At 52.0% G+C, this 22,797-nt stretch overlaps 1 protein-coding gene across 3 annotated transcripts in view; it reads left to right on the top strand.

The window, feature by feature from the left end:
* ALDH1L1 (aldehyde dehydrogenase 1 family member L1) overlaps nucleotides 1-22,797 on the top strand; it is a 95,134-nt gene that overhangs the window by 58,464 nt on the left and 13,873 nt on the right. For all 3 annotated transcript variants that reach the window (XM_054480770.2, XM_054480771.1, XM_054480768.2), the window contains exons 10-17: nucleotides 1,997-2,144; nucleotides 3,079-3,198; nucleotides 4,296-4,423; nucleotides 8,420-8,570; nucleotides 9,655-9,725; nucleotides 14,563-14,668; nucleotides 15,828-15,915; nucleotides 22,193-22,286. In XM_054480770.2, the coding sequence (XP_054336745.1) occupies nucleotides 1,997-2,144; nucleotides 3,079-3,198; nucleotides 4,296-4,423; nucleotides 8,420-8,570; nucleotides 9,655-9,725; nucleotides 14,563-14,668; nucleotides 15,828-15,915; nucleotides 22,193-22,286 (906 nt within the window). The remainder of the gene's footprint in view (nucleotides 1-1,996; nucleotides 2,145-3,078; nucleotides 3,199-4,295; nucleotides 4,424-8,419; nucleotides 8,571-9,654; nucleotides 9,726-14,562; nucleotides 14,669-15,827; nucleotides 15,916-22,192; nucleotides 22,287-22,797) is intronic.

Genomic DNA, 22,797 nt, shown 5'->3' with positions numbered 1-22,797 from the left:
TTTTCCTCTGGAGCTCCTGTGAGTATGTTGGTATGTTTCATGGTGTGCTATAAATCCTTCAGGCTCTTTTCATTTTTCTTCATTCTTTTTTCTTTCTACTCCTCAGACTGGATAATTTCAAGTTTGCTTATCTTTCCTTCAGCCTGCTCAAAACTACTGTTGAACCCCTTTAGTGAGTTTTTTGTTTGTTTGTTTCAGTTATTGTACTCAAGAATTTCTATTTGACTTGTTATTATAGTTTCTGTCACTTTGATATTCTCATTTTGTTCATACATCATTTTCTTGATTTCCTTTGGTTTTTTGTCCATAATTTCCTTTAGCTCATTGAACATATTTAAGGCATTTGACATAATGTCTTTGACCAATAATTCCAATATCTGATCTTCCTCAGGGATACCTTCAAATTCTTTTTTGTTCCTGTGACTGGGCTCTTCTTTCCTATTTCTTCATATGTTTTGTAGATCTTTCTTGGTCCTAACTGGACATTTTGAGTGTTATGTTGGGGTAATTCTGGAAATATATTTCTCCCACTTATTAGGGATTATTGAATCTTCCTTGTTGAGGGCTAGAACCATCTGTTTGTGACTTTTCCAAATTATTTTTGCAAGGTGTGTTCCTTGTTGTGTGTTGTCATTGAACTTTCTGTTCCATTGTTCCTGCAGTCAGCCAGTGACCTAACAAAGATTTCCATAAATGTCTGGCTACCAAAGTGGAGGGAAAGTATTGCCTTTTAAAATCTCCTAGAAGCTACTTCAGCCTGTAAGGGTTGAAACAATGACTGCCAGCTTTTGTGATAGCTTCTCAGCAATCAAAAGGAATATGAGTGCTCAGGACACAATGCTGGTGGTCAGAGGACAAGGTCCTTATTGCCCACCCTGGCTTCAGCAAGCTGTGTCTGGAATATGATCCAGCCCTGCTTCAACTTTTTGTGGCAGAGGTGGGAGGTGGGGGGTGGCAGCCAATATCTTATGAGAGGCTGAAATTCACTGAAATTGATTGACATTTACCAGCTTCTTTACCAGTCTTTCTCCTTGGTGCTGAAAGCATTTGACTAGACCCCAAAGTTCCAACATATTTGATTCATGTAAGTTCAATAGTTATTTAGGTAAGGGGATACATTTTTGGAGCTTCCTGTTCTGCCATCTGCTGTCTAGACATAGGCCTTTATTTCTTTTGGATAAATACTTAAGAGTGAAATAGGAAGTATATTTAATTCTTTAGAAACTGCTAAACTGCTTTCTAAAGTGGTAGTACCATTTACATCCCTGCCAGCAGTGTGTGTAAGCTCCAGTTGCTCAGCGTACTACATCTTTCCCAATAGTGGGAATGGTCAGGCTTTTAAATTTTAGACATTCTAATAAATATGAAGCTATATTCCATTGTGGTCTTAATTTGCATTTCCCCAGTGCCTAATGATGTTGAGTGTCTTGTCATATTCTTATTTGCCATCCATATTTCTCCTTTTGAGAGGCATCTGTTCAATCTTTTGCTCATTTTTAATTAGGTTGTTTGCTTTCTTAGTATTGAGTTTTGAGGGTTCTTTATTCTGAATACAAGTCCTTTATCAGATAATGTAATTTGGAAACATTTTCTTCCAATCTGTGGCTTATGTTTTCATTCTTTTAACAGAGTTTTTTGGAGATTATTATTAATCTGCTAATTATTATTATTATTATTAGGTGGGTCGTCGTATTTACTCATTGCAAAATGACAGAGCAGCTATTATTATTTCTGTTTTATAGGTGAAGAAATTAAGGCTTAGAGGAGTTAATCATTTGCCCAAGGTCACAAATTAGAAAGTAATGGAGCGAGAGTTTGGACCCAGGACCATCTGAGTCCACAGCCTGGGCCCTTCTCCCCAGTTCTGGGCTCATGGCTACCTCCCGGTGCTGGGATGGAGCCTCTCTGGGGTGTTTGGCCCCACTGCCACTGCTGCTAGTGATGCAGGCCTGCTGAGCCCCTCCCATGTCCCCATCTTTCCATCTCCTTCCTCCAGGCTGGTGGAGGAAGTGAAGGAGCTGTGTGATGGCCTGGAGTTAGAAAATGAAGATGTGTACATGGCTTCCACCTTTGGGGACTTCATCCAGCTGTTAGTGAGGAAGCTGCGAGGGGACGATGAGGAGGGCGAGTGCAGCATTGACTACGTGAGTGCTGGGCCCTCCCTGCAGCAGGCCCTGCAGAGCCCTCAGGCAGCTGCATCTATGACTACATAAGACAAGAGGGGAAACTGAGCATTCAGAAAGCCAGGGCCCCAGGAGCCCACCCTGCAGTTTCCCACACTCTCCCTGCACCCGGGATAGCCTGGGGATGTCAGTACAGTGGGGCCAGCTCGCCAGAGGATGTTGCTGTCTGATGCTCAGGTCATGGGCCAAACTCTGAGTCCCAAGGCATGTGATCAAGATATTAAGAAGAGACTTTTAGTTCCCAGTAAGGAAACAAATAATCCTATACATTCAACTTGTGTATATGGAAGTGTGACAAGTAATTGAAAATCTGTTTTTTAAGGAGATTAAGAAATCTTCCCTGAGCTATCTTGGTAGATTGCCACCTCCCATAAGAATGGGCTTTGGCATAGTTTGTTTGGCTGGTAGATTGGAACAAAAGTGGGTGAAGAAAGTAAGGGGCCAAGGTGGACCCCAGGGTGTCCTTGGGATTGAGGACAAATGACTGACGAACAGATTTCAGGAGGAGGATCATATCCCAGAGGAGCCTGCATTCAGGGAGGAATTGCTAATCCACAGGGATGTGAGTGGTGGGTGGTGGCATGTCTGGGGATTGCCAAGGGCCTCACTACCCACTGGCATTTTCCTCTGTCTGAGAGTCCTCTTAGCCCACCCTAAGGAGGCTGAGGAGCCAGCCTAAGGTGGCACAGGGAGTAGGTGGAGGCGCAGGGCTCCCTCCAGGCAGCCTGGCCTCAGAGCCTGTCCTTTGTCTCTCCCCTGCTCAGCTGTTGCCCACATGCAACTCTGAAGCCCCAGGAGGCCCCTGGGCAGTGCGCGTGTGTGACTGTGTGGCCATCTGTGTATGCCTCCTGCACCCTGCATGGGTTTGTGCTTGTCACTGGCGCCTTTCTTTCAGGTGGAAATGGCAGTGAACAAGCGCACCATCCGCATACCCCACCAGCTCTTCATTGGGGGGGAGTTTGTGGATGCCGAGGGCGCCAAGACCTATGAGACCATCAATCCCACCGATGGAAGTGTGAGTGCAGGCCCAGCACCCCTTCTCCACATTCCCCAGCCTCCCTGTCCTTCCTTCCCTGCCCCCACTGGCCTCTGGGGGTCCTGACTCTGAGAGTCTCTGCTTGGACATGTGCCTTTGAGAGGGACGGGAAAGAATGCCAGGTCATTTCCAGCCCACCCTACTGTAGTGGAGTGGAGAGGAGGTGCAGGGTGGTGGCAGGTGGCAGGAGGGCTCAGAAGGGTCTTGCACCTGCTTCAGAGACTGGGAACAGAGTTCCTCCTACCCCAAGGAAGAAATTAGGCCACTGCCACACCTCCACACTTCAGCAGTAGTCCCAGTGTGAGACTACCTTGTCTACTACTTGAGCCCTCCACCATTAGGACATTCTTCTTCGACTTGAGTCCTGTGTTCTCACTCTCTCTTGACTGTGACCTTGTGGCATCATGAGCCAAAGCACGCCTATGGTAGATAGACACATGAACATATCCGAAACACAGGTTTCAAAGCAGGGCTTGCTTTTATGGCTGCACACTGACATTTTTCTATCCTGTCCATCCTATAGAATCGGCTGAGTCCTTGCAGAAGACAGAGAGCACACTCAAAATGAGTCATTTGAGGGGAGTTAATGAAAGACTCATCTGCAAAGGGAGAGGGAGGGGGTTAGGGACACAGACAGGACAGTGCAGTGCCCTTGGGATGGAGCATCAGGAGGGGCTGAGGATGGGGCCTTGGCAGAGGGGGCATGGCTGTCTTGTGGCAGCAGACAGGAAGCACTGGCTTTGCCCTCCCTGGGCTGCCCTCACCACACCCCACCAGCTCCCCTCACCACACCCAGCAGGCACCGAGGTGAGGGAGCCTGCATGGATGGCACACTCAGGGCAGGAACGGGGTGGGGACCTTGGGGTGTAGACACACAAACAGCCCTCTCCCAAGCCCCTGTCTTCCCTTCCTGCGTAAGCCCTCCCAGGGCTGTCCTTTGGCCATGCTTCTCCACACCTGCCCATGTGGCTGGGGGCCACCTCGGTGGGGCCCCAAGAGGAGACCAGGAAGCAGGCAGGGGTGTCTGTGTGCAACTGGGTTAGGGAGAACTTGTCATGGCTCTGCTTCCACTATAGGTCATCTGCCAAGTATCCCTGGCCCAAGTCACCGACGTCGACAAGGCAGTGGCCGCTGCCAAGGATGCCTTTGAGAATGGACGGTGGGGGAAGATCAGCGCGCGGGACCGGGGCCGGCTGCTGTACAGGTGGGAGCCCAACATGTACCTGCCAGCCACTGCCACCATCAGCTTCCGGGTGGCGGGGAGGCACTTCTGTGGAGGCCCCTTTACCTGCCAGGAGGAGCTGGGTCCTGGGGAGGCTATGGGACCGAGGCCATCCGATGGACTAGGCTGGGGCTCCTTGCCTGAGACTCAGAAAAGGCTTCTCAGAGGAAGGGATATGAGAAACAGGAGGCATTTCAGCAGAGTAGCCTCAGAGGAGGTGCCTGGTGGAGGTGAGGAGGTGTGGAAGCCAAGGGATGCTTCCAAAGTGGGCGCAGGCTGGGCCTCCCAGGCAGGCAAAGCACTTCCCTCACCAGCCTGGGCTGGAGAGGATTTAGCTCCTGCACGCAGAAGACAGCAAGGGCCAGAGAGGGGCTGGCCTGGTCTCTGCTTGCTCAGCCTGGCTCTGACTACTGCAATCTATAGGTTTCACATTTTCTATTAAAAAAAAAAAAAAAATTAAGCCAGGGAGAAAGGGGCCTTCTCTCCTTAGTTCCAGTTCAGACGTCTTAGGCAAGGACTTATGATGACTTTAGCTTATGACCTTAGAGTGAGAGGAAGGCCTGGAAGAGAGGTGCTGTGCCCCTGGAACCACAGGGCCTGGTGGGAAGGAGCAGTCACCCTCACAGAGGTGGGGTGATGTTCCTGGGAGAAGGGAGGGTGCGGCCAGATGAGCCGAGAACACAGGTGTCTTGGGGCCTGGCTCTTTCACTGGGGTCCTGGGAACCTCTAGGGGTGCGAAGCCATGTTATGGTGTGGTCCCAGCGAAGCTCCGCACCTGGCAGGAGAGACCCTGCCTTGGCCTTGCGATCAGAATAGCTTCTGTTTCTATTATACTCCAGAGGCCAGAAAAGCCGGGGCAGCCCAGCAGCAGGAAACTAGAGAGAGGGGTTGCAAGAGCATGGTTTGCAAAACTGAATGGAGATTAAGGTTGGGGTGGGGAGGGCTGTGGGGGCCAGGCATGCCCACCCTTTCCAGTCCCCTTTGCAAGCCCCTCAATTCTAGAAAGGCACTGGCCGCGCCAAGTGGTCCCTAGAGCTCCTGGAGGTCAGGAAGAGCTGTGAGACAGGCACGACAGGTGGCGGGAGAACCTCTGGCCTGGGCCCTGCGTGCGCGTTTGGTGGACCGCACGGCCAACAGCGCGTGTGGGGTCCCTCCCTGGGCCTCTGCTGCCATCTGGTGGCTTGTGTCATAACAGATCCTACTCACCCACAATGACAGTGATGGGGGCACCCTGGGCAGCTGTAAGTGGACCCGTTCCTGTCCTGTGCAAACTCTCAGGCCCCGTGGAGACCTGGGAGTGCCCATTACTGGTTCTGCCTCAGCTCAGCACAACAGAGGCTGGGTCTAGGTGTCCCGGAGGGGGCAGTACAGGAGCTCCCAGATAAATGGCTGCAGAGCACCCTGCCAGGGTGGCGGGACCACTGTGGGTGTTAGGGAACACGAAATTCACTGCAGGAATCAGACATTACACAGTTGTGGAAGCTAGGAAGAACGATCCAGAGGGAGAGTTAGACAAGGTTCCTAGGCAGTCCCCTGAACTCCTGGTGGACAGGATAGAACCTCCAGGGAGTAGGAGCAGCCGTATCCAGCTTCTGAGTGGGGCCACAAAGAGGAGCTCCTGAGAAAGACCGTGGGGGAGCTGCTGGCTCTGCCCAGATACCACTGTGGTCCATGGTCGAGAATCTGATGGTGGTCCAGGCTATTGGTGGTCAGTAGGGCCAGCTGAGCCTGCTGGGCACCCTTGCATCTGCCCTGCAGACCTTCAGAGGGAGATGGCAGCAGCTTCACTTCTCCTGCACTGCTACCCTGGCACCCAGGGACCGGGCTATGGGGAGCATGGGTGCCAGGGTGTGAATTCAGCAGCCTAACTGAATTGACAATAGAATAGTCCTGCAAGGCAGCCTCTCAGAGCTTCCCGAATAGTGCACTCAGGTGATGGCTACTTTAGAAAGTGTGTCCTGGGAACTGGATTGATGACACAGCCATGTCACACACAGGTGGAATTATCTAGAAATGTGGGGGATTCAAAGGATTGGGGCTGATGAAGGAGAAGGATGTGAGCAGGGGAGGCATGGCACACCACAAGCTTTAGTGGGCTGCGGGTTGAACAGGGTTGCAGGAGACGAGCAGTGAGACTATCCCGAGGCTGCCGTGTGGGCTTCCACATCCAGGTGACACAGTGATGCAGCGGGAGCCTCTGGGTCTGAGGGCTGCCAAGGGCAGTAGCAGCTTTCACCTTATCACTGCAAGGCCCTGTTTTATCAATGGGCAACAACTGCTGGTTGAGGTTCCTCTGGGTATGCAAAGCAGCAGGCCCTAAGTGGCTAAAAACGCACCTGTTTGGGCTACTTTAAGCCTAACTGGGAGTGGGAACATTTGAGTTTGGTGCCAGCAGGCTTTGGAGCAAATGGTTCTCATTTATTTAACAGAGGCAGCTCCTGTCTTCACAGCTGGGGAGCCCAGTCCTCTATCGGCCGCTAGGTGGTGTTTTCACTATTTGCTGTACAAAATCGGTTTTTCTCAGGAACCGATTTACGCATGGGCTCTTCTTGCCCAGGGTGGCCTCGCTCAGTCAGTTTTATGCAGCAAACCTGAGCTGAGTGCTTCCCAGTGCTGTGCCGGAGCTGGGCGCCACAGAGAGCAGGGAACCAGACAACGCCCTGCCTCCTGCAGCCTGGATTCCAGTGGGCAGGCAAATCGTGATGAAATTATCATCTACCTGAATGTCTGTTACAAACTGTAGTGGTGGGGGAGTGAAGAAAGGCAGAGGAAGCTATCAGAGGATGTAACAGGGAGCTCCAATCAGTCAGAACATGGGTGGGGATTCGGGTCGGCTTCCCAGAGAGTACAGCATTTGAGTCTGTGTCTGAAACAAGTACAGAAGGCTGAGAGGAGAAACGGGAGTGTGGAAAGAGGGCCCAGACATACAACACAGCCCCCAAAAGCCCCAAGGCAGGAGGCCTGACTGACCTGAGCACCTGGAAGAGGCTGATGTGAGGAGGAGGAGGGAGGCAGAGGGGCTGGGGTCTTGTAGCCCCAGAATGAAATGGAAATGGCCAGGAGCTGCTCGGCCAGGCACAGAGTTGCAGATGCATCCTGAGTGGCGTGGACAGCTGTCACGGGTCCTGGTGGGTGTAGGCAGGTGAGGACTGGAGCAGGCCTGGGGTGCATGTGGGCTTTTCGTGGTGCCTGGATGCAGAGGGGAGCAGTGTGAGAAACGGCTGGCAGGCTTTGGTCCCACACTTGCCTCTGGGCCTGAGCTGCCCTGTCTGCAAGGCTGAGTTTGCTCTGGGCCTGTGGTCTCCACTTTCCCTGTCCACCCTCCCCTTAGGGGATGAGGGGGCACCCTCATAACTCCCAGGCTGCCCACAGCTGCACGTCCGTCAGAATCAAGGGAGGGCAACCCGACCTTGGCATGCTCAGACTGAAGCCAGTCTGTGTAAATGCACCAGCCCCCACGTTGCTCCCTAGTCAGCCCTCCTGTGATGGGGATGGGGTCACCTCTCCACCTCTGGAGATGCCAGCCTCAGGAGCATGCGCCCACCATCCTGGACTGAATGGTTGGTTTATTGGTGCTGGAAAGACAGACGGACTTTCTCCTGGTTCAAGCTTTCCGAAGACAGGAAGGGCGGCCTCTTGGGCCGTGACCCCGTTGCTGTCTGCAGCAAGTGGGTGAATGCCTCTGCAGGATAATTTCAGAGGAATAGGATAAAGTAGTGGATCCACAAATACTTCAGGAAGGAAGGGAGGGAAGATCGAGGAAAGGAGAGAGGGACAGAGGGTGTCATCCTCACAGCTATCCGGTGGAGTAAACGGTGCTGGCCCATTGCACGGATCAGAAACGGAGGTCCACACATCTGAGAGTGGCAGACCTGGGGTAGAGGGCAGGGCCCCAGCTCCTTGAAGAAGGGCCTTGTGAGGGCAGATGAGGCCATGGCAGGCCTGATGCCACCTCCTGCCTCCCCTCACCCTGGCCAGGTTGGCAGATCTCATGGAGCAGCACCAGGAGGAGCTGGCCACCATCGAAGCCCTGGATGCGGGTGCCGTCTACACGCTGGCCCTGAAGACCCACGTGGGCATGTCCATCCAGACCTTCCGCTACTTTGCCGGCTGGTGTGACAAGATCCAGGTGGGGCCCAGGCTCCCACCCAGTGTGAGAACACACAGACTGGCCCAGCCGTATAGGGGAACTCCAAGGGCAGCACAGTCGTCTGCATGCTGCACAGCAAATGACCACAACTGGTGGCTTGAACACCTGTTTATTAGCTTGTGGTCCGGCAGGTGGGAATTCCAGGTGGGCTGGGCTGGGTTCCATGTCAAGGTCTCATAAGGCCAAAGCTAAGGCGCTGGCCGGACTGCGCCTTATCTGGAGACTCTGGGACAGAACCTGCATCCAGACGAGTTCTGGTGTTGACAGAGTTCAGTTCCATGTGGATGCAGGGCTGAGGCCGCAGGTCCTTCCTGGCTGCAGGTCCCTGCTCAGGGCGCTCTATCTCCCAGCGGCAGCAGGTCACTCTCGGGCTTGGGATCCCTGTGACACTCTCTTCTGCCTGCTTTTCTGGGGGCTCCTGCAGTTATTCTGGGCTCATGGGCACTATGTCCCCACCTTAAGGTCAACAGGGATAGTCAACACCTCACAGGAGGGAGTGTCACTGTATCTTCAGGCTCCTGCCATCACTTGGAACCTGGGGGCCATTTGTAGAGGCTCCCTAGGGAGATCCACCCCTGCAGGGCTTATGGCGTCTCTGCCAGATCAGATCTGGGCTCCGTGGTTCCTCCTCTCCACCAGGGCATGACAGCAACAAGGGAGGTGGGCTGCCTGGTGCCCACCCCTACTCTGCTGCTGTGTAACTTCTGGCTGCGGCTGGACCCCCCAAGGCCTGGGCCTTCTACACATGCTCAACTGCTTAGAGCTGTGGGGAGGGGAGCACCCGGCCCCACCCCCACCCTCACCCTTTCTTGCTTGAATATCAAAGCTAGAGGCTTTGCTTGTACCAGGACCAGCTTCCACCCAAGGGCTCTGCCTGCCAGGCTCAGAGTGGAGCAAACACCTTGCCCCTCCGGCTGCCCCCCTGCCTGTCTCTCAAGCCTCAGGTCACACCTAAGCTGGTGGCTTTGACTTCCTCCTGGAGACCCTAGTGGAGACTCGCTGCCCAGAGGGGAAGGGGTGTGGACCCTGGGCCCCTGGGTGACTGCCCCTGTTCCTCTTCCAGGGCTCCACCATCCCCATCAACCAGGCCAGACCCAACCGCAACCTGACCTTGACCAGGAAGGAGCCTGTTGGGTGAGTTCCTGCCCAGGGCGAGGTGCAGCCTCGCGGTGCTTTCCACACAGTACACAGAACTATAGCACAGCCTGCGGGAGCTCATAGCACCCTGTGCGTGCATTTATCAAACAGCCATCCATGTGCTTCTAGAGCACCTGCTCCGTGCCAGGGCACTGTTGTAAGGACTTGAGGACAATTGTATTTAATCTCCCAGTAACACTGGATCAGTCAGGTCCAGGGTGGAAAACAAGAGTAAACCCAGGCCGGGCGCAGTGGCTCACGCCTGTAATCCCAGCACTTTGGGAGGCCACGGCGGGCAGATCACGAGGTCAGGAGATTGAGACCAGCCTAGCTAACACAGTGAAACCCTGTCTCTACTAAAAATACAAAAAATTAGCCGGGCGTGGTGGCGGGCACCTGTAGTCACAGCTACTTGGGAGGCTGAGGCAGGAGAATGGCATGAACCCAGGAGGCGGAGCTTGCAATGAGCCGAGATTGCACCACTGCACTCCAGCCTGGGAGACAGCAAGACTCCGTCTCAAAAAAAAAAAAAAAAAAAAAGCGTAAACCCCAAAAATGTCCAAAATGGGTATGGCGGTCAGTGTTCATAAAGATGAGGAACTCCTGCACAACACTGAGGAACAGGAAACATAGAACAAAGGAGGAACAGGCAGAGGATGAGAGCCGCTCAGCAGGAGTGCGGACCCTGCTGGACGCCAAGCATGTAGGCGCCGTGGGAAATGAACCTGGCGTGAGGCACCTCACCTCGCCACCCAGTGACCCCAGGGCAAGAGTGGGGAGAAGGGCTTGGACACAGCCACAGGGCTCGGAACACAGCCACAGGGCTCTGGGTTTTCCCTGCTAGAGGAAACTGGGCAGTGACCACTCGAGGTCATACGTCCTGATTTGGCCCCAGTCCTGGTGAGTCACTCACATGCGTGCCTGAGGCAGCTTACCCAAGAGTGCATGGCTACTGTGCTTTGCTGGTAACAGCAAACACCAGAGCAGCAGGTGCTGGTACAGCCCTGATCCATGATCTGCACTGAGGATGCGCCTGCAACTGGACCTAGAGAGCCTCAGCCCTGGGTCCACCCTCACTGCACCTGCACGCAGTGCCACAGGAGAGCCTGGCCAGGGTGACCTGAGAGCAGGGCCCAGCTGGCATCAGCACCACAGTCATTCCCGCCTGCTCTGTGCCCCTTGCAGGGTAGGGGACCTCACAGCTGTGGGCGTGGCCAAAGGCCCCTCAGCTCCACCTGAATGTTGGAGTGTTTGCAAGGAGAACATGCTCCAATGTCCCTGTGTCACTGACAGCTCATGCAGATGAGCAACCAAGTCCTCAAGCATGGGCTGGAGGAGGCTCCTGTGGGAAAGTGGGCTGTGGACTCTAGAGCCCCAGAGAGGAGCCAGGCTGCAGGTGGAGGCATCGCCTCCAGGGTCCCCACAGAGGACATTGGGCAAGGTCTGCACATGGTTTTGGTTGTCCCAACAGAGGGGGTAATACAGTACAGCCCCCCACAACAAAGAATTGCCCCGCCCCAAATGTCAGTAGTGTGGGAGCTGAGAAACCCTGCTATGGGGCAGTGGTCAGAGAACTTTATCGTGATTTGAAAGGGGCTGGGCTGGGCTGGGCTGGGCAGGGCAGGGTGGGTCATGGCCCACCTAGGGCCACAGGTCAGAGCCACACTTGGGTCTGTGAGGCTGCCCACCCTCCCAGCTGCCAGCATGGGGTTGGGGGGTGTCCACCCCCATCAGACTGAGGAGGAAACGGACACTCTGTCACCCAGAAGCATCCCTGTGTCACCCTGTGAGGCTGGCCTTGGACCTGGGACTCTGGGCGCCCGGTCGGCACCCCAGTGTGAACACATCCTGCCCTGGGGCCTGGTCCCAGCAGCTCACACAGACCAGGGCTCCCCCAAAGGCAGGCAGGCAGGGCCACTGCTGACCACGCACCTGGTGGGCCGTGATTCTGGAACTAATGGTCTCTGCCTGGCAGGGAGGCCGCCAGGGCCTCTGGGCTTCACCCCTCCCCACCTTCACAGCGGACCTCGCCTCAGTGGGAATGTTCTAGAGCCAGAACCCAAGGTTGGAATCCTAGCTCCTCCCCTTTCTAGGGCAAGCTCCCAGCCTGTCTGTACTCAGTCTCCCTAACTGTCAAATGGTAATAAAACAGTCCTGTCCTCACTGAGTTGTTTTGATGGGTGAGCATCAGGTGTCTAGAGCACAGCGTGCTGTGAAGGAGTTAGGAGGGCCTGGTGAAGGAGCCATGCAGGGCCGGGCCTCCTGGGTGATGGGGCTAAGAGGAGAATTCTGTATGTGGTTCTGATAAGGAGCAGGATCCAGCTCTTTCGGATGTTTGTATTAGGAAATTTACAAGAGACTGTGTCACTGCTCCACTCGGAATTCTTGGGTGGCTTCCCAGTGCCCTTGACATGGAATCAAACTCCTCACTTGGCCATGCAATCCCGGCCTGGCATCCTGGCCCCCTCCCCAGTCCACTGTGGTTGGCTGTGCTGGCCTCATGGATCCTAGGCCCTCCACACTCATGCCCCACTAAGCACTTGCACCTGTGTCCCACCTCCAGCCCTCACCAGCTGTCCTCCAGCTCTCATCTGTGATGCATCCCCCAGACCTCTGCTCCCAGCCTGCCCTCTCTAATTTATAATCCCATTTTATTCTCTGTGTGAGCATTCAGACTGATGCTGCCCTGTGCCCATGCCTGTCATCATCCCAGCACACCTGCAGTGTCCCATAAATACTGCAGAATGACTCAGTGATCAGACCTAGAGAGCCCCAGCCCTGGGTCCACCCTCACTGTGCCTGCATGCGGTGCCAGAGGAGGGCCTGGCCAGGGTGAGGGGCTGCCCATCTCCTCCCCTGGCCAGTGCCACAGCAACCTCAGCAGTGAGGCTGCAGCTGCCTTGTGGGGGGCCCTTTCCCCTCATGTCCTCAGCCGCATCCTGGCCCAACAGCCACTCAAGCTCCCTAGTGAGCCGAGCATTTCTTGGGGACACCAAGAAACCTTGCTTGGTGTCCCCTGCCCAGGCTCCATGCTCCCAAGAGAGAGAAGGAACTCCACCTTCACCATCCACGCAGCTCCCCAGGAGTGTCAGAGGGCAGAGGAGGCACGGGCTCAGGGCCGCACAGCAGGAGAATGGCCCCGAGGGAGGGAGGGATGGGCCTAAGACCCACGGGGTGGTTGTCTCACTGGATGTCCACTCAGTCTCCCACTAAGAAAGGCCACTAGGAATCAGAGGCAGCAAGGCTAATGAAGGTCGGTTCTCACAGCATCTGGGCAGGGAGGATTCACCTGGGCCTGGGTCCTGCAGCCCTGCTCCTTTGAACCGGTGCCAGGGCTGGCTCTGCACACTCCAGTCCTGGGGCTTGGCCTTTCCCCTAACCAGTGAGTGTGGGCGTCAGTTCGGGCTGCTGTAGAAGGGACCACCAATCCAGGGCTTAATCAATGGAAACTTGTCTCCCGGTTCTGGGAGCTGGAAATCTGAGGTCAGATGTGGGCAGAGCTGGTTCTGCATGAGGGCTGTGAGGGTCTGTCCTGACCTCTCTCCTGGCATCTGGTGGCTGCTGGCGACCTTCGGCCTTCCTTGGCTTGCAGGGAGCCCCTGTCTCTGCCTCATGCCCTCTTGGCATTCCCACTGTGAGAGTCTGTCTCTCCATGTGGTGTTCCTTGTATGAGGACAGCATTCGTCCTGGATTAGGGGCCCGCCCACCCCAGTGCTACCACATCCTAATTAATTACAACACAGCAATCTGGTCTCCAAACAAGGGCATGCCCTTAGACTCTAGAGATTAGGGCTTCAGCATACGAATTGGGGAGTGGGGGCACAATTCAGCACATAATTGTGGGGCTTTTCTGATGTGTTTTCTTTTCTGAGCTCCCCTCAGCCTCGTTCACTGTAACCAATGGCCTTGCCTGCTCCCTGGGAACACTCAGCAGTCCGTGCTGTGCTCCCAATCTCCTGGGTGCGTGTGGGGTATGGGGCAGCTCCCCTATCTCAGTGCTCCCTGCTGCTCCCCCCTGATGCCTCACGTGGGTCCTGCCCACCGCCTGGGTCTGGCTAAGCAGCTTTCTTTTGGGGAAACACCCTGTGATGGTGGTGGGGTGGTGACAGCACAGCCTGTGGTCTACAGGGCTCTGTGTGGATGTCCTCATCTGACTGTCCAGCGCTCACCCAGAGTGGTGCTGTATGAGGAGAAGGAAGCGCCACACAGGATTCATACCCGGCCAGTGTGCCTGCTGGTCCCTGGGACTCTGCAGCCTCCCCAGTGCCCACAGTGCTCTGAGTATGAGGCACCTGTGCCCAGCCAGAGGGTCGCTCTAGAACCCAGGGTGGCACCGGCACTGGGCACCATGGCTTCACACAGAGCACCCTGACCTCATCAGTGCTGCCTTGCTGATTCTGTCTTCTCTTCTTGAGGACTGACACCTGGCCTCACACTCTGGAGGACCCTCTCCAGGCCCTCCTGACCCACCCCTGGTGACCCCTGACCCTCTTTAGCTCCCCCTGGCCTGTGTCCTCACCTGTGCCTGCCTGCCATCACCCTCTCTCATTGCCTGTGCCCCAGACAGTTCCACAGCTTCCATCAGAAACGGTCCAGTGTCCCATGCCATCCTGCCCTGCTAGGAAGAGGGGCTGCTGCCAGACCAATCCTTACTGTAGCATCCAGGACAGAAAGAGCAGGCATGAGCTGCCTCTCAGAGGGACCTTGGGTGCCTTATCAGGAAGCCTGGCTTTGAGAGTGGATGTCACGCCTTGAGTGAGGTGGAGGGAATTGGCAGGTCCACTGTGGGCCTGGTGGAGAAGAGGGACAAAGGGCAACCTCTTTTGTGCGGCAGGGTTTGTGGCATCATCATCCCCTGGAACTATCCCCTGATGATGCTGTCCTGGAAGACAGCTGCCTGCCTGGCTGCTGGGAACACAGTGGTGATCAAGCCTGCTCAGGTGAGCGTGGATTCACTCTGGACAGGGCCTGCAGGCCACAGAGAGGATCAGGAACTCACTCTATAAGGGAGGAGGGGAAGGGCCTCTCCTGGCCACACGGGCACTGGAAGAAGGGTCCTGCTAATGCCAGCTGCCCTCCACGGGCCCCGCTCTCAGTAGGCAGAGGCGTATATGGCAGGCAGAGCTCTCCAAAGCAGACTCTTTTTCAGCCATGGCTGCTTGAGGCCATCTGGCTGTGCTGGAACTTGCAGCTGCTCGGGTCAGCAGAGGCAGGGATTTCTGCACTCTGGATTCATGGAACAGAAACCAGGCCCCATGCTCTAAGACAGCCTGAGTAGTCTATCCATAAAGCTGGTGCCATGTCCCTTATGTGGCTTCTGAGACCAGAAGTCATGGAGAGAAGCAGGGTGAGCGGTGGGATTCGTGGTCCCCATCCTTGCACACAGAAGCTACACAGTGTGGTGTCTGAGATGTGTAGGTGGGGGAGTAGAGGCGGGATATCAAGGGTCACCCAGGCATGCTGGGAAGGTCCTTGGGAGTGAGGACACACCCAGTGAGCCTCAGTTTCTTCATCTGTACATTGGCAATGACAGCCTTCCCGCTGCCTGCCTCCCAGGATGGTGCATGACATGGCAGGGATGGTGTGCCCAGGAGGGCACCCACTCGCCAGCTTCTTTGGGGTAATTTCGTGGCAAGGGCATTGACGTAATGAAAAACAATAATGATGGCTGACATTGATAGTATTTACCCTGAGTCAGGCATGTCTCAGGCATTTCAACATGTATCACAAATTAGATAGTAATTTACGTGCATTTGCTTATTCAAGCATCACAACAACCCTCTGAGGAGAACTTAACCTCTGGCTTTATGCTGTGCAGAAGGGAACCCAGGCCTGGCCGGGGGCTGGAGCCCTGCCAGGAGGAGAAGCTAGGGCACCAGAGGTTGGCCCACCCTGATTCCCAGCTGGTGCTGTGGGCACGCCGGCTGGGCAGGCAGGGCCCCCTCTGGTGGCTTTCCTGGGGTCTTCCTGGTGCCACAATCTGCAGCTACTCCTCCCTGCTTGCTGCTGGGCTGCTGGGAGAGGAAGGCAGGGAGGGAAGGCAGAGCCCCACTTTCAAAAACCTCCTTACCCAGTCTCCTTTCCTGGCCCCACACCCAGGTGACCCCACTCACAGCCTTGAAGTTTGCAGAGCTGACATTAAAGGCCGGCATTCCCAAAGGTGTGGTTAACGTCCTCCCAGGATCTGGTAAGAGCCATTGTCGGGGGCAGGGCTAGGGCTTCTGGCAGCTGGAGATGCCATTGGGCAGAGCAGGCCCTACTGGATAGGGGCGTGAGGGCAGAGCAGCCTTAGGAGAGCCCAGGCGGGGGCCAGCCTGTGACAAAGGAGGCCGCTCCTGTTGGGGAGAGCACCTGCACCTGGAAGGGCTTTTGTCTTCAGATGCCCCAGCTGAATGTGTTCGCGCGCGCGCGTGCGTGCGTGCGTGCGTGCGTGCGTGCGTGTGTGTGTGTGTGTCCGCGCGCCCTGGAATAAACTTGTTACTTGGGAATTATCTGCCCTTGGAAGTTTGAGATAATTTTTCTTTAGAACATTTCAGGCTTAGAGCATTTAGGGAGGTCATACATGAATTACTTTTTAAGTTTCTGTTGTGTTTAATGGTCTAGTTTATGGAAAAGTCCCTTCTTGTGCAGATTTCAAATGTATTAGCGTGAAGTTGTTATAATAATCTCATAATTTTTATCTCCTTTTTGGATTTTCCTTTTGATTGTTATAATGCATTCTTTATATTTTTCCTTTCTCTCTCTCTTTTTAAGTTGATTAAATTGGTGAAAAGTTATTGCTTGTTTGTCTCCATCCTCCACCCTAAAAAAATCAAATACAGCTCCTAGATTTCCTTACCTTTTCCATGGCTATTTTTATACTTTCCCCTGCTTTTATTATTCCCTTCTGTGTTCTCCTGAATGGTTCTTCTATTTTTTTTTTTTTGTAGCTTTTTGGGTTGAAAGTTTAGTTCATTAATTTTTTTCTGATTCAAATAAGGAAAGCATTTGAAAAAGTTTTAGTGATGGCCAGGTGCAGTGGCTCACGCCTGTAATCCCAGCACTTTGGGAGGCCAAGGTGAGTGGATCACCTGAGGTCAGGAATTCAAGACCAGCCTGGCCAACATGGCGAAACCCCGTCTCTATTAAAAATACAAAAATTAGCTGGGCATGGTGGCAGGCACTTGTAACCCCAGCTACTCTGGAGGCTGAGGCAGGAGAATCGCTTGAACCTGGGAGGCGGAGTTTGCAGTGATCCGAGATTGTGCCACTGCACTTCAGCCTGGGTAACAAGAGTGAGACTCTGTCTCCAAAAAAAAAGAGTTTTGGTAACACCTCGCACCTTGTGACTGACACTTTTATCGTTCATTATAAATGCCCCTGTTTATCTTTCATGATAGTTTTTGTGTTAAAGTCAATTCTGTCTGTTATTAGTATTACTACACTAGCTTTCAAATGGTTGCTGTTGACATGATATATATTTTTGCATTCTTTTACTTTCAACTCGTTCATACTTTTGAATCTAAAATATGCCCCATATATAACATATAGTCAGATCTTATTTTTTATCCAGTCTCATAATCTCTGCCTTTTGACTGGAGACTTTACATTAATATTGATACAGTGGGTTTACCATTTTACTTTTCATTTTCTATGAATCTCCTGTCTTTTTTCCCTCTGTTTCTCCTGCTGTACTACTTTCTTTTGCATTAAGCGAATATTTCCTAGCATAACATTTTAATGCTTTCAATAATTTATTTTCAGTATACATTTTTAGTTATTTTCTTAGTGGTTACTCTAGGACTTATCATATACTTATCAAAATCAACTTCAGATTTATAGGAACTTAATCCCAGTGAAATGTACAAATGTTACTTCTGGATAGGTCTGTTATCTTCTCCCTGTTTGTGCTAGGATCACGTATTTTTGTACACATAGAACATCTATATATGTTACAAACCCAATAATACATTGCTATATATATTACTTTATATAATTTTACATCTACTAAAGAAACTAAGAAAAGAAAGGAGAACAAGTCCCTATGTGCAGAGTTTATATGTTGTCTGACTCACAAGTTCTGGTCCTCTTCAGCTGGTCCTATGGATTTGAGCTACTATCTGGTGTCATTTCCTTACTCCATTTAAGTTTTATTCCCACCTACCTCCTTTCTGCTTTTATTGTCCAATATGTTACATTTTTATTTGTTACCCCACAATTATACAATGTATATAATCATTTTATACAATCACTTTTTAAATCAGTTAAGAGAAGAAAGCAAATAAAATATGCATTGATACTGTCTTTTATAATTACCTAATTACCTTTACAGTGCTCCTTGCTTTTTCCTGTGGATTCTGACTACTGTCTGTAGTCACTTGCTTTCAGCTTGAAGAACTTCTTTTCGTATTTCCTGTAAGGTGGGTCTGCTAACAACAGATTATCTCAGTTTTTGTTTATCTGGCAATATCCTCATTGCCTCTACTTTTTGAAACACAGTATTGCTAGATGTAAGATTCTGGGTTGACAGTTTTGTTCTTTCTTTGCACTTGCTCTGTCTTGTACTTTGAATACAGTCATGCATTGTCTTCTCTGTCTGGCACACCTGAGGTAGAGTCTTCCCCTTATGAGTGCGGTCTGGGCGGAGGAAGGGGCCCCAGCATCTTAGCCATAGTCACCAAGAACTTAGCTTCTGCAACTGAGAGTTGGCGGAGATGAGAGGCCTTGGTGGCCTGCACCTCCTGGTGGATGCCAGCTTCCTTCGCTGGGAGCTGAGAGGGAAAGGAGCGCTGCCTTCCTGGCCACACCTGCCTGGAGTGGAGCTTCCCTCAAGGGGAGGGAGCAGACTGTGCCTTCAGTGCCGCAGATTTTCCCTGCTCTTACTGAGAGTCAGATTTTCTTGAAGAATGTTTCTCCATTTGTCGTATGCCCTTAGAACAATTTCCAGGGAGTTTAAGTGGTTGTTTTTAGATCATCTTCACCAGGATAGTGGTTTCCCTGGGGAATTGTCTGCAGGGCTCCTCAAGCTGGCCTTCCAGAAATGCACTCCTGCCTCATGGCTTTTGAGCAGGTTGTATTCATTTTTTTTATTACTCTTAAATATCATATAGTTGTAGTTTTGGTCTTCTCTCTAATGCAGTAAGTAGAAAGAGATTTAAAAACAATTGCCAAGTTGTTTTTTTGTCTAAAATTTAAAATTCTGTTCTTATATTTCTAATTGTATTATGTCATGATCAGATACTATGGCCTGTATGTGAGTTTGCCAGGGCTGCTGTCACCAAGCACTGCAAACTGAGTGGCATAAACCACTGCAAGGCAGCGCCGTGCAGCTCTGGAGGCTACAAGTCTGGATGGAAGGTGTTAGCAGGGCCATGCTCCATCTAAAAGGTTCTAGGGAAGAATTCTTCTTTGCCTCCTCCTAGCTTGCAGAAGCATCATCCCAATCTGTGCTTTCTTCTTGACATGGCATTTCCCTGAAGGTATGGTGTCTGTGCCCAAATCTCCCATTTTTATAAGAACACCGTTCATTTTGGATCAGGGACCACCCCAGTGACCTCATCTTAACTAATTTTACCTGTACTGACTTCATCCCCAAATAAGGCCACATTGTGAGGTGCTGGGGGTTAGGATGGTGACCTATGAATTTCTAGTGAGTGTCTGGGGGAGGCACAGTCCAACACATAACAGCTTGTAAAAATTTTGTTTTCTAAAATGGAGAATTTTCGTGGTCTGATATATGATCCCTTTTTGCAAATATTTCTTAAATAGCCTAAGAGAGTGTTGTTATTTTTGTTACTACTATTATTATTACTAGTAAATAGACTTTATTTTAGAGCAGTTTTAGGTTGATAGCAAAATTGAGCAGAAAGTACAGAGTCCCTATACACCACCTGCCCCACACAGACACAGCCCTCCACTACTAATATCCAGCACCAGAGGAGCATGTTTGTTACAAGCGATGACCTACATTGACATCTCATTATCCCCCAAAGTCCATAGTTTAGGGGTCACTCTTGGGATGTACATTCTATGGGTTTTGACAACTGTGTAATCCCTTGCATCTATCATTAGAGTGTAACACAGAGTAGTTTCACTGCTGTGCTATACCTTTTATCTCTTCCTCTCTCCAATCCCTGGCAACCACTGATCTTTTTCTTGTCTCCATCATTATGCCTTTTCCAGAATGTCATGTAATTACAATCATATGCAGGCTTTTCATTTGGCTTCTTTCACTTAGTGATATGCATTTGAGGTTCTTCCATGGCTTCTTGTGACTTAATAGCTCATTTCTTTTTAGCACTGAATAATTTCCCTTGTCTGATTCACGTCAGTTACTTATCCATCCACTTTCTGAAGGACGTCTTGGTAGCTTCCAAGTTTTGGCAATTCTGAGTAAAGCTGCTGTAAACATTCATGTGCAGGTTTTGGTGTGGACATAAGTTTTCAACTCCTTTGGGTAAATACCAAGGAACACAGTTGCTGGATCATATGGTAAGAGTGCATTTGGTTTCTAAACTGACTGCTAAACTGTCTTCCCAAGTGGCTGTGCCATTTTGTGTTCCCGCAGCAATGACTGAGAGTTCCTGTTGCTCCACATCCATCCCAGCATCTGGCATCATCAATGTTCTGGATTTTTGTTGTTTAGTAGCTGTGCAGTGGTATCTCATTGCTGTTTTAGTTTTTTATTCTCTAATGACAAATGACATTGAGCACTGTTTCATGTGCTTACTTGCCATCTGTCTGTCTTCTTTGGTGATGTGTCTATTTCTGTCTTTTGCCCAGTTTTTAGTGGTTGTTTGTTTTCTTATTGTTGAGTTTTGAGAGTTCTTTGTATATTTTGGACACCAGTTCTTTGTCAGATATATCTTTTGCAAAAGTTTTCTCCCCAGAACAGTAATTTAATGGGGAGTGGTGGAATGGAATTAGTATCAAAATCACTGGTAGAGCTTTAACTGTATATAGAGGGAGGATACAAGGGTCTTATTCCAAACCTGCCAAACTGGAACCTTCACAGGTGTGCCTGGGCATGTGAATTTTACAAGCCTGGAGGCAGGGGAGTGGTGGAAGATGGAGGGACTGGATAGGTGCAGGAGCTCTGGACTGAACGAGTCATGGGATGGAGAAAGGAGTCAAGAATGACTCTTGGGTTCTTGGCTTGAACCAACTGGCTGCAAGGAGAAGCTGTTTACTGAAATGGAGAACCCTGGAGGAAGAGCAGGTCTAGGGGAGCAATTAAGAGTTCAGTTTCAAATATGTTGAATTTGAGAAGCCAGAAGACATCCAAGTGCAGAAGCCAAGCAGTAGAGGAGTGACCAATGGATCTGGATCCCAGAGGAGCTTGGCTGGAGAGGCCGATTTGGGGGGGTGACATACCTGAAGATGGCCCTTGGAAGCCTGTGAGATCAGCTGAGCACGCAGTGTAAGCTGAGGAGAGAAGAGGGCCTGGGACAGAGCCAGAGGTGCTGGGTATTTTCAGTTTAGGTGAGAAAGGAGATGGAAAAAGAGCCGTCAGAGAAGGAAGAGGCAAATTAGGAGGGTGCAGAGTCAGAAGCCAAAACAAGAGAATGGCTTAAGTGGGGAGCTACGCTGAGTCTGGGAGGAGGCAGCGTCAGGGAGCCCACTCTGAAGTCTCATTGAGATGGAGACCTGAGGGACAGAGAGGACTTAGCCAGGTTGGGGACAGGGTTTGTGCAGGACATGGCTCGGAGTGGGGGCTGGGGGCGTGGGACGGGGCAGGAATCACAGCTTTCCCTGGGAGGAACAGCAGGTGGCAAGGCCTCTGTGGCTGGCTCACCTGAGAGTGGGTGTTTTAGAGTCTGTGATGCTTGGGATGCCACATCCCTCAGGGACCTGATCAGGCATCCTTGGGTCTCTGTTTGAGCCCCTGCAAGAGCTGAAGGTTTGGTGCCCTCACCTTGGGGTCTCCCTGATGGTGAAAAGCCATGTGGGGAGTGGGTTGGTTTGCTTGGGCTATCATGTCAAAGCTTCGCAGACTGGGGCTTCAGAAACAGACTGTTATCATATCTCTGTTCTGGAGGCTGGAAGTCCAAGATCAGGGTGTCAGCAGCGTCAGCTTCTCCTGCAGCCTCTCTCCTGGGCTTGCAGACGGCTCTCCACCCCCTATGTCCTCACATGGTCGTTGCCCAAATCTCCTCTTCTTAGAAGGACACCAGTCAGATTGGATTAGGGTCCATCTCAATGACCTCATTTTGCCTTAATCACCTACGTAAAGGCCATGTCTCCAAACACAGTCCCATTCAGAGGTACAGGGGGTGAGGGTTTCAGCATTTGAATTTTAGGGGACACAGTTCAGCCCCTAATAGGGAGCGAGGCTCCATGAGCCCCAGGCATCATGGGGATCAAGCATGTGGGGAGCATTTTGAGGGCCCCAGACCCCCAGTGAACCTGTGCAGGCCTGGAGGTGGGCTCCTGCCTCCCCAGCACCAGGGGGACCACCCTGATTCCCTGCTCCCTCCCGCCCACAGGTTCCCTGGTCGGCCAGAGACTCTCAGACCATCCTGACGTGAGGAAAATTGGGTTCACAGGCTCCACAGAGGTGGGCAAGCACATCATGAAAAGGTGCGTGGCTGGGGGTGGAGCAGAGGAGGGGCTGCTGTGGGCTGCGCCTGGGACATGGCAGTGCTGTCCCAGGAGCTGTGTCCTGCTTCCCAGGCTCCAGGGCACAGCCACTTCCGCGGCCCTGCTGGGCTCTATGCAAACGCTGAAGAGGCATCTGCCTTTCTGACAAAGCCCTGGGGAGGCTTGGGCGGAGACCTGCAGAGCCCTGTCAGACCAGCAAGGGGCTGGATTGAGAGGTGCTGAGAGTATAAAACACGCGTGGATTTCAAGAACTGAGCACCCACAAAAAAGTGAAATAGCTCATTAATAGGATGTTTGGGGTTTTTTTGTTTTGTTTTGTTGTTGTTGTTTTTTTGAGACTTGATCTGTCACGCATGGTGGAGTGCAGTGGCACCATCATAGCTCACTGTAGCCTTGACTTCCTGGGCTCAAGTGATGCTCCCACCTCAGCCTCCCAAGTAGCTGGGACTACAGGCATGCACCACCGAGCCCAGCTAATTTTTTGTGTTTT

This window comes from Pongo pygmaeus, chromosome 2, assembly GCF_028885625.2.
Source record: "Pongo pygmaeus isolate AG05252 chromosome 2, NHGRI_mPonPyg2-v2.0_pri, whole genome shotgun sequence".
NCBI classification, from domain to species: domain Eukaryota; kingdom Metazoa; phylum Chordata; class Mammalia; order Primates; family Hominidae; genus Pongo; species Pongo pygmaeus.
This window is presented reverse-complemented; position numbering and strand designations above follow the sequence as displayed.